Below are 11,760 nucleotides of genomic sequence, written 5' to 3' on the forward strand. Positions count from 1 at the left end.
AGTTCTTATCTGAAAAGGTTCCTCTCTTTGTTATTATTATGCATTTGTAAGGCATCCATTGCTGTAATGCCCTATATAATAATGAAAAGCATGATTTTCGTTCAAATGGATTGCATTAACATATTATTATACATGATTGTATTAACTTATAATTATGTAAATTTATTATTCATTAGTTTTATAGCACTACTAGTATTCTAGTGCTCTAAAGACAGGTACAGATCACCAGGAACCTGCCTTAAAAAGTGCATAGTTTGAATAATTAGTTTGACTAATTAAAAATATAATTTCATTTAAAAAGTGGAGGGGAAGAGATGTGCTGTTGTAGAAATTAATTTTATTACGGTTTTATTTCAGACGTGTTTTATTTCTATGGACGACTTGTTCGAAGCTTTTGATAAGTTTTTGGAATGCCCATCCTTGGAATATAAAATATGGTTAAAACTTGCTCTTGATATCACTATCAAAACTTTCAAGGAAAACCTTGCTTACCAGGTAAATAATCTACTGTCTGGCTTTGGACTCGGTGAATCTGAAAATTCCCTTGTTCATTCATGTTCTTTGTGGGCCATGGGGAGAATAGGTTTGCCTGCATTGCCCTCAGTATGCTCATAATGATTGCAGGTCTGCATTAAGGTCATTAATATATTAAAATCTCGTTCTTCAGGGCTTCAGCTATTGCCTACAGGGGTCAGGAAGAAATTATATTGCAGAGCAGGGAGTCAGGGTGGGCAGGCTATTTTCCACCTTCTTCTGAAACATCAGAGATTGGCTACAGCTGGAGATGGAAGACCAGATAAGGGTGGACCTGTACTATGAGGTGATACAGAGAATCCTTTTTCTAGATGCCTGGCTGGTGTGTCTCCTTCATATGCTCAGAGTCATATTGATTGCTAGATTTGGGGCTGCGGCAGAATTTCCCTTAGTCAGATTGGCTGAGAGCTTGAGGCAGGGAGGTACCATTACTCTAGAGCATGTGATTTGGTTCACTGGGAGTAGCTGGGTTCATCCTGCCTAATCAGTTCCCTGCCATTGCACAAGCCTCTGGCATTGATGACAGATTGGTGTCTGTGTTGTTCTCTGCCTGCGGACACAATTTAATCTCCAGAGGACTGAAATATTCTAGTCTAACTAGAAGTCTTTGGGCATACTAGGGGGGCTCTGAGTGAAAATTACTAGCCTCTATTATGTTATTAAATCATCTCATCTGACCTTCTGTAATGGTTCCTTCTGGCATTAAACTCTTTAAAATTATGATTTCCTACTTTTCTGTACTGTTTGTAGAATGAATGGAATAAGCCTGCTCCGTAGTATACTATCCTCTCCTCTATCCGGCCAGAAGGTTGGCGGTTTTTTGGGTGAGTGCACATGCCTGCACAGAAGCCTCAGGGGGTTAAAAAGCCAGTAGATCTTTCCTCCAAAAAAGACACCACCAGATAGATTTGAAAGGGGAGTTACCAAGGGAGGCTATTTCCTGGCTTTTCTGTTTGAAGGGGATTGGACTAAGAGGAGGATTGGACTATGTAGGGATGGAGAACAATGAAGGTTGGGGGGAATCGCCCTAAATTTGGATAGTTTAGGTAGCAATGTGAACTTCTCGAAATTTATCCAGCCATGTTGGGACTATTTTTGCTATGTTGGGAACAGTACACTATCTGCTTGTATTAAAAAAAAAAAAAAAAGTGCACGGAGAGGCTAGCTTCCTCTGCATGCTGCTGTGTGCGTTTTTTTTATAACCCTGGTCCCACTGCATCTGGTAAAGCTAGCACTGATGCTCAGATGGAAATTAGAAGACTAAATACCTTTGAGGTTCTGTGCCTGATCGCCTGCAGCAAGACTGACTACAATCAAACTTTTTAGCTCTAGGTAAAAGTTATGTGCTCCTTCCAGATCAACTTTGCAAGTTTCAGATGTGGAGTAAAAGAAAAAGTAAAACTTTCAAACTGAAACACAGGAAAATTGTGTCACTGTTGCCAGCTCTTCCTTACGTGGTTTCACTGACACACAAACTGATCAGATAAGATTCCTTTCTCAAAATATATATCTACATAGGTAAAATACATTACATATTTTGATTTTTGTTTTATGGAATATAATTTATTTTGGACAAATCAAATGTTTCAAAAATGTACAGTACAAGACTTTTTGTTATGTTCTTATTTATGGAAAAAATAATACATCTTACATGGCTTCTAATTGCAGGATTGGTCATACAAGATGTGTACAAAGTTGCCTAATATTTATGTGATGGATGTACCAACCCACAGCAAATGGGATATTTATGATGGAACCATGGATGATGTTATCCTTGTACATGGAAGTGTACAAGATTGTCAACAACTGCAACCTTATTTTGCACCCTATATTTTACCTAAAACTTGCCATCAGGTAAGAAGAATTATTGTTACAAAAAGTCTACAATATGGAAAAAAACCATTTGCTTATTGAAGGATGACAACACCCTCAGAAATTTCTCTCCTGTACAAAATAATCAGAGCACCAAAAATAACACGAGTGTTACAAGATGCTTTCAGATTCTTAGAAAATGATGGGAGATACTCCTTCTTTCAAGTAGAGACCATAATGTAAAGCACAGATATTTAATCAGGATCTTAGCTATGGCAATACAAGACATTCAGATTAGCTTTTGTTTGGGTTAGTGCAATCTCTGTTTGGAGACCAACTCTTTTTATATGAGTAATTTCCAAACTAAAATGATATCAAATTAATCTGGCAAATCAAAACACAAAATTGGGGAAACTAATGCCCATGCCACAATGAAAACACTAATGCAACTTTAACTCTTTAACTTTAATGCTCCTGCTCAACCATACTTACTTAATAATTGTGATGTCGTATGTAAAATTCCAAACAAACACACTACATTTTGTAACTGTTAAGATAGCTGGCAGGTACAACCAACCCAAACATAAAAATCCCTATGAAATCCAGAGTGATATCAAACACACTATACAGCTAGTGCAGGTCTTCATCGGTCCCATTCAGTATGCATATATATCATCCACAGCAAATGGTCCACCAAAATGTCATTAACTCTGGCTCTAGACTGTTACCTTACAATTTTAATTTTTACCCGTTATCTACAGCCACAACCTTGTTTTAAAAAACACTGATTCACACAATTCAGGATTTTCATGATCACATCTCTATTTTTAATAAGAGTTCTAAGGGATATACTATACTATCGCTGAAGTTACCTTTAATTTTGTCTTTTAATTATGGCTTTCAGCATGCTATTTATTCATTAATTAAAGTTTGTCTTTTCGCAAGGCTAGAATTTGAAGAATATCAGAACCACCAAGAGTAAAATATTCCAGTTTGTTTGATCACTGATAATTTCAAACTTGTTGCTGCAAATGAAGAAAATTGTTTGGCTTTTCATATATTACTCTTGCATGGCTACAGGGGGCAGTAGTTAAAGTAGTTTTGGCTGGGTGCTTGTTTATAAGTGTAATTGATTATGTACATGAAGATTGTGCTTTTTATAAATTGTTAATCAGCTATGATGTAGTCTGTGATATAATTGGTTGTATTTGAGCACAATGTAAGTGTTGCACTGGTATCCCACTGGATTTTTTTCTTTTTTGAAGTGCTACACTACACAATTATGAATATAAAGATGCATCCATCAAGTTACATTAAAGTTTAATTTAAAAATTCACTTAGAAAATATTTTAAGTTTATAAAACTGTATAATTAATATATTTTATATTTTTATAAAAATATTTTAAACTATACAACATATATATTTTTAAATACTTGCCTTTAAATGCTAATATTTAGATGTCACAAGTATCAATTTTGAAAAATAATTTCTGTTTCTAAAGTGACTACTATACAATGGTCTAGGATTGTTTGTTCATTCTGATTAATTCTTTCGCTGTGTTTTTAACCATCATAGCGTTTAACACCAGTGGTTTATGTTTTCTTCTCATTTGAATATTTAACATTTTTTGTTTTGTAAAATAGATTGTGATATAAAATCTGGTCATGACTACATATAAAATTGCCACCTTCTTACTTTGAAGATTTTAAAATCTTGTTCTTGTTTTGGGCTTTTTGTCAATTTAATTGTGTGGATCATATTTCTTTGGGATGTGCTCTCAACCTTAACTTCAGTTTGAGGAAGTTTTTGTATGGGATTTTTTTAAAATTGCCGATTGCATACACAGTAGGACACACTGTAGAACCCAAAATCTTTAGAGGGGGGCATGTGAGCCAAAACACTTTGCAGGGCATTGAAACCCAAGGAACATTGTGGCACTGAAGAGCTCTGCATAACACTGGATGCTTGGCTCCCCAGCCAGGAAATCTTTCCAAGTTAGCTTCCCACTACTCCCCAGCCTCCCTTTCTTCCCCACACGCCACGCCTTGATTCCTGCTCCCTCTGGACTTTTAACGTCCACAGGACCTATAGGCAGACCTGAGTGAGTCAACAGGAAATACAACAGCTCCTACAGCCTTTCAAGTCTCCATGGACCTAGGAGGAAGAATTGAGGTACAAAACCTGGAAGAGCTACGAAGTAGGTGGCAGGTGACTCAGGCAAGAAAACTGTATGCCCAGGAGGGCTGCAGGATGCAGTGAAATCAAGAAAAATTTGCAGAATTTAGGAGCTCAGCAGGCATGCTGAGCTAAGGTCAGGGAAGAAATCCTGAGGAACTTTAGATACCTGTTGATTTACATGAAATGTACAAGCTTAACCGTTTAGCTCTGGGTTTGAAGCTGCTGGAGCAATCAGTGTTTAAGAGTTAACTATACTTTTGATGAGTCTGTGTGCATGAGATATTTAAAGGTTTAATGGTTATATTATAATTTATGGTTTAAAATGAGATCTGATACAAAGGGTTCTTTCTGGATAGAAGAAGGGGTGAATTTCAGATGGTTTCAAACATTGATTGGGTCACTAGCAAAAATGCATCAGGTAGTCTGAATCTAGCTCTTTATGCCTCACACATGTGAAGGCCAACATATAATTTGACAAAATGCAGTACAATAAGCGGTATGTACTACAGAAAGGATGAGGACAGCTTGCTGCAAGACAGAAGTGAGGTGCATTGAATTGGTTTTGTAAGGAGATTGTAGTGGTGTGGTTTCCTATGCTAAGTTTTGGTTCTGGCAATATTTTAGGTACAAGGCACTGCTGCAGTAACAAAGCTGCTCATTGTACGAACTACTACCAGTATGAAGAGTAGTAGAAGATGCAGTAGTGCGTGTCACTACCATTCATCTGCTCGGAGACAGGGTGAGGAAGAGTGTGTCTCACATTCACGTAATTCTTTAAAAAAATATGTAAAACTGCATGGTATTCAGCACTTAATTATCTATAATAGTTGTAGCAACATTAGGAATTGGAAGTAGAATACTACTGGTGATATACCAAAACTAACCATTTTCAAGAGGCATCTAGATGGAAAAACTATTAAAATTAAGTAACTAATTATAACTCCCTCTTTCCCCACCTGCTTCAGTCAAACACAAGTTATTGATCTGAACACAGAGGTAACTGAGGGCAGGTTGACGTTACGCTTAAGTCGATCTAACTTATGTCATTCAGGGGTGTGAAAAAGCCTCTTTCTCCTCCCCCCCAACCACAAGTGACGCATCTCACCAAGGTGGAATAATTATGCCAACAGGAGAGTGCTCTCACATTGGCATAGCGTGTCTTCACCAAATGCACTACAGTGCAATGTACACTGAGGTACAATGTAGCGTAGACTTACTCTGAGTGAAATTCTATGGCCTGCTTTGAACAGGGGGACAGACTGATGACCTAATGGTCCCTTCTGGCATTAATCTATGCATCTGCCTCCTAGCCACCCTTCCATTTCTGCTATCTATGAAGAGGCATTCTGGCAATTCTTAACTTTTGAGAGAATGACTTTTCAATCTTAATTGTACTCTTTTTAAAATGGTAATGTTCTAGGTTTTTAAAAAGAACCACACAAATTCTACTATGTGCATCTGTAACAAACCCCTCCCTCCATAATGTGTCATCAGCAGGGTTCTGCTCTGGGAAGTAGCTAATAGAACAGGAAGTGTAATACACAAATAGTGGGTTACATGTGTAGGAGTAGCCCCATTTTAGAAAGTCTAACCAAGGACAAAAAAATTGTCAGACAGTGTGGTTAAGTGGTCTAGACTTGTCTGCTATATTAGAGATCTGTGTTCTACTCCCAGCTTGTATAACCTCTCAATGGGGGATGAGCCCTTATTCATTCTCCTGCTTGTCTCTGTACTGAAGTGACACATCAGAGACCAGTGCATGTTCAGTGTACGATGTTGCGGGTTTTGGCAGGAAGTGAAAAACAAACTATACAAACCACACATGGAAAACATGAAGATGACAATCACAAGGGACTCATGCCCAGGTGTAGGCTAGCCCCTTGGTATAGACTCATAACTATGTATGTCCCTCCCATCTGTTGCCAGCAAGGGACATATGGGGCACACTGCCCTCTATAACCCCCCCCCATTTTACAACAATTGAATTTGGTTAGATTGTTTATATAATATAGCTAATACAATATTTTCTTTTTGCACGTACACCTACCCTTGGAAATATTGTGAAAACAGATGGTAGCAGTCGGCATTCACTACACTCAGTTGCTGTAAGTTTAAAACGTACCAAATATAAATCTGTGTAAGTGAGCACCTTCAATTTAACCTTAAAAATACTGTACAAGACAAAAGACAAGAATGTTCATTGTAAGGAGTTTATACTCATTTTTACATTTCTAAAAGCGGTCATCACAAATATTTGAGTGAATGTAGAGGAATAAGATAACATAGTGACCAAGAAAACAAAAAGATTGTTGCCCTCTTTAACGATATGTGTAATAGTCACATTTCTCCATCCCTTCATCCAGGCAAAAGGCTGAGAAAATGGATGTGCTTTGCATCATGCCCTAAGAGTCAGTAAGCTCTAGCTCTGTCAGTAAATATCCAAACTGAGGGTCCTCTAGTAGGAATTCCCCAGCTCCAGACATTCCAGATGTAGAGATTTTTTAACCAGTGTCCAAGTTGTCTTCATCTGCCATTGTATATATGGACAGATTAAGAGAAGTAACATTAATTCTGTAGTAAAAAATTTGAATTATACCTGCACCGAACCTTTTAATAGTCCTTTAGTTGAATCTTAAAAGTAATAGGATGGCACATACTTTCTCTGTTATGAACTCCAACATGTGGTATTGTGCTTATTTAAACATACTATTTCTTCCCTCCCAAAATAACCTGAGGTTTTTATTTAAAAATAGGAATAAACTATATTTTAATATAAAGTCCAATTATAACCTCAGATAGCTGTCCAAATGCCAAGCCTGCAAATTTTCCACTTCTGTCCCTCAGTTTATCATATTTTGATAAGAATAGCACTGCTGTCAACAGCCACAACAAATAAGAAGCTACATATTAAGGCTATTGGTGAAATCAACCCTTCTCTTCCAATTGTTCCTGATGATCCTAATTGTTCCAAAGTGCCTTTATGATTCTGGTAGTGTCAGTCTCTTACCCATGCAGACCTTCAGGGGGTCCTTATTCTACCCCATTCTTGCAGTGCTTGGCTCATGACAGGAACCTCCTTAAAAAAGGAGGAAAAAGATATTTATGACAGTGAGCCTTACACTCTAACTCTAGTACTTAATAAAGCAGCAGCTGCCAGCAGCACCAACATAACTTATGACAGAAGATGTGCCAGCTTCTGAATGTGATGTAGGTCACAAGAGATATTGGCTAAGAATGTACCCCTACAGCCATCCTGGAGTGTCTTTCAAGATTCATGAGTCCAACATACGCCTATCACAACGGATGGTGTGCCTCACCCCGTTCCCTGGCACATGAATATCAGTGCCATAGCTCGTCATTTAAAGGGCATCAGAATCTCTCATGTTCCTGAAAAAACACTTATTTCTTCAATTTGCTGGGTTCTTCACCTCAGGCTATGACAACTGAATATCATTCCTCATAAATAAAACTTTAAGACTGAAGAATTGCATTGTTTGATGACCTTCCAAACATGGTTCAAAACACACCTGTTCTCAATTTTTTTGGTGTGTGTGTGGGGCAGATGATACATGGTTTCCTGGAGGCTTGGATGTAGAAATGTGAGGAATTGATCTGTGGTAAGTGTGGGATGGTATTGGTTTTGCAGTCTTTCAACTTGTCGGACTGCACTTTTTTTTGGGGGGGGGGGGGGGAAGCAGAGGAAGACATCCAAACCACCATATTTTTGTTTCAAAGTATGGAAATCTAATAATTCATATCAATTAAATTCAACTCATGTGAAATGTATTTTTAAAAATGTTTCCTCTTCAAACAGGATACGTCTTTGGCAGCTCAAGGACAATCCATTGGTGTGTCAGTCTTATGAAGGGTTAAAGTGCTCCAGCACCATCAGCTACTACACAAGAAATCCAGGAGGAAGTCTTTGAAGGAGACGAGGTTAGAGAGTCTACTATACCCACATACCCTAATGGAATTTTTTTTTTGTATAATTGATTTCCACTTTTATTGTGAAATCTAGTTTGTTCAGGTTTATCTCCGTTAGTGTTGTTCTACACAAGTTTCATTACAGAACTGAATTTCCCTTAGAATAGAGAGTAGCATTAGCAGTACAGAGTTTACAAAACAGTATTTGTACTTTTTAGTAAACCTTTCAAAGCTATCAATTAAAATGTTTGTTTCATGTTTGTCTTTACAATACATAAGTAAACTGACAGTGTTATTAAAATTCTTATGAAACAAGTTTGAGCACTGCACCTCATTTGCACAAAGCACTTATTTACAGTCACCCAAACCCATACCATGACTTAGTGGCAGTTAGTAATAAAAAACAATCCTTTTACCATCAAGAAGCCGTTTCTGTAGCAATGGAGGTTACACAGACCCACTGAAAGTCCTTCCCTAGTTGTTACAGGACACTTTCACTCAATAGGAGAACAATGAAAGCAAAATTTCAAAAGCTACATACTTATGTGACAATAAGAAAAGTTAGTTAAACTTGTATTAGCCATTAAACATGTAAATTTGCGTTATGACAAGGCAGAAATGGTAGTTGAATTTGTGTTTCCAGAGGAGACTACCCCTGAGATAAGATGTAGAGGGAACAGAGAAGGGGACCAAACAGAATACTGTGCAATTGTCCTGGGAAGTTGGAGGGGTCATGAAGAGGAACCTCCCAAGGACAAAATGATGTGACTAGAGAGATAAAAAGAAAAGGAGGACTTGTGGCACCTTAGAGACTAACAAGAGATGAAGTGAGCTGTAGCTCACGAAAGCTTATGCTCAAATGTTAGTCTCTAAGGTGCCACAAGTCCTCCTTTTCTTTTTGCGAAAACAGACTAACACAACTGTTACTCTGAAACTAGAGAGATAGTCGAAGGAGAACCAGGGGAGGATAGCATCACTGAGGACAAGATTTCAAAAAGAAGAATATGGTTGGCACTAGTGTGAGAAGCAAATGAAATTTTGGTTGTTTTTTTTAAAGACAGGAGAGACTAAAGAATGCTTGTATCTGAGGGGAGAGTCAGAAGAGTAAGGGAGGGGGATGTGTGTGAGTGAGAGAGAGGGGATGGGATGAGGTAGGGTCTCTGGGGCAAATAGAGGGGGGGTTACAGGAGAGATGATGAGAAATGTGTCAGAGAAGAGGCCCCGGTGTAGCCACACTGGGAGCAGCCCAAGGAAAGAAAGTGTAAGCCATTACGACTGGGGCTGTTCGGTCTCAATCAATCCGTTTGCAGAGGCCACAATTCTGTGAGGGCAGAAGAGAGCTGCATGGCTTTGCTTACCCTCCTCTTATACTGGCCCATCATCATACACACTGAAGGATGGGCTGCACTGGTTCTAACTGTGCTGAGACTGCTCTGAACACTTCTGAAGATCCACTAGGGAGGATCTAGAGATACCCCGGTTTTAACCTCTATACCTGAAAGGGCTCCAAGAGATATTCTGACCAGGTAATAAAAGAGGCACTTCCTTCTTTCTATATGTATAACTCAGTGGAGAACAAGGAGAAAAATGGAAAGAAAATGACGGGAAATTTAATATTTGTAATAAAAAAAGCGCAGAATAAATTATGCAGGTAAAAAAGGTACGCCCTTGCTGCTCTGCACTGACCAGAAGACAATGTTCTAGGGTAGGAATGCAATGGGGTACTTTTCCAGCAATTTCCACCTATCACTACCTCCTACCTTCAGAGAGAGAATCTGAATGATCTGATCTTTAAGACCCTAATTCAGCAAGGTACTTTAGCATGCAATTTAGTTCCACTGAAGCAAGGGCCTAAGGCTTGATCCTGCAACCAAGGCTAAGAACACTTAATTGGACCAGGAAGCTTTCAAATAGTAGTCCCGGACCAGTAATCAGAAATACAGTATGATCCCAGGTATCTATGTGAGCTTAAAACTCCTAGCCCTATAGTTGTTATACAAAATTAATTATACAGCTCATGTCTATACACTGAGTTTTGGAAGGCTGCAGCCTGCCAAGAGGATGGGCTTGTCCTCATTGCTAGAAAACTCTGAGTTGAAGCTCTGAACATGCATCTGGATTTCAGAAAGAGACAAGTAAGGAAATTTCCTGTTATAGAGTAAATACCTTATACCAGAGAAAGACCACAGTTTGGCTGAGTCATCCTTTAATTAAACTCAACATCACTACTGTCCTTCACAGTGGTGTACACTACCAAGTGTTGAACCTTTGGCACTCTCTCATAAAAGCAGCACTGTTGGACAATACTCCACTGAAACTGAGTGATAGATGAAAGAAAAGTTTGCCGCTAAGAACTAAACTCTCAATACAGGTGACGCAGAAAAAAAATGGAAAAGGGGCATATTTACAAATTTTTACCATAAAAAGTTAAAATCTCAATCAGTACATATAGGATGATTAAGATGGAGCAGATTCAAATATTACAAATGGGCACTGGGATTGTCCAACTATACCTTTAAACCTCACTATCTCCTAACACAAGAGGGAGGGAGGGAACAAGAAAAATATTTCTGGAAACTTAGCATAATCTGGGTATTATAAATTCAGTTATTTTCTATAACTTCCATTTCATTCCATTCCATGATTCAGCATTTCTGGTGTAGGTAATATACAACAGAAAATTAGAACCATCACCTTTTGAAATTTGAATGCAACATAGAAATGCTTCAAACCTCATCAGATCTTCGTAATCCCTGTAAACACCCCCACCTTACTGCAAAACTCTTCAGCAGGTATCTCCTTGCTTGTTAGGGAACAGGAGGTCACCAGAGGAAACAAGCAAGCAGTGTTACTTCCCCCAAGGACCATGCCTGGAACCCAGACATGTGGAGCCAAAGTTGGTGTTTTTGGTACTGAGAACTGGTTCAGTAACAATCACAAAAAAACAACATAGAAATTCCTCCAGATAGCAGATAAAGTTAGCAGTAGTGCATTAAAAATACTCTGAAACCAACATTTGAAATATATTCAGGAGTGCTCACTTGGAAGTAAGACAAAAGTAGGAATATTCCATTTTATAGAAAGGGACACTTTTTTTTATTTATTTATTAAAGTGAGTGGGTTCCTGCATCATTTATGCACCACCAAGTAACACCAGTGGTTCTTTTTTACCCTGAAAATTATTATTTGCCTCCGTTTTCACCAGATGGATCAAGTAATTTCTTGGGGGTTTACCACTCGGAATCTCTCTGGAGATATTCTGGCGTTATATTGTATGAAATGCAAGACAGGAAGAATTAAAAGAAATACCA

The 11,760-nt window shown here is 38.3% G+C and overlaps 1 protein-coding gene across 1 annotated transcript in view; it reads left to right on the top strand.

Moving 5' to 3' along the window:
• LOC125637986 (solute carrier family 9 member C1-like) overlaps positions 1–6,666 on the top strand; it is a 295,718-nt gene extending 289,052 nt beyond the window's left edge. Inside the window, exons 23-26 of the mRNA XM_048853105.1 lie at positions 358–495; positions 2,203–2,388; positions 5,150–5,264; positions 6,569–6,666. Coding sequence (XP_048709062.1) covers positions 358–495; positions 2,203–2,388; positions 5,150–5,264; positions 6,569–6,666 — 537 coding nt within the window. The remainder of the gene's footprint in view (positions 1–357; positions 496–2,202; positions 2,389–5,149; positions 5,265–6,568) is intronic.
• Positions 6,667–11,760: the final 5,094 nt, after the last annotated feature.

The sequence above is a fragment of the Caretta caretta genome, chromosome 6 (genome assembly GCF_965140235.1).
Source record: "Caretta caretta isolate rCarCar2 chromosome 6, rCarCar1.hap1, whole genome shotgun sequence".
NCBI classification, from domain to species: domain Eukaryota; kingdom Metazoa; phylum Chordata; order Testudines; family Cheloniidae; genus Caretta; species Caretta caretta.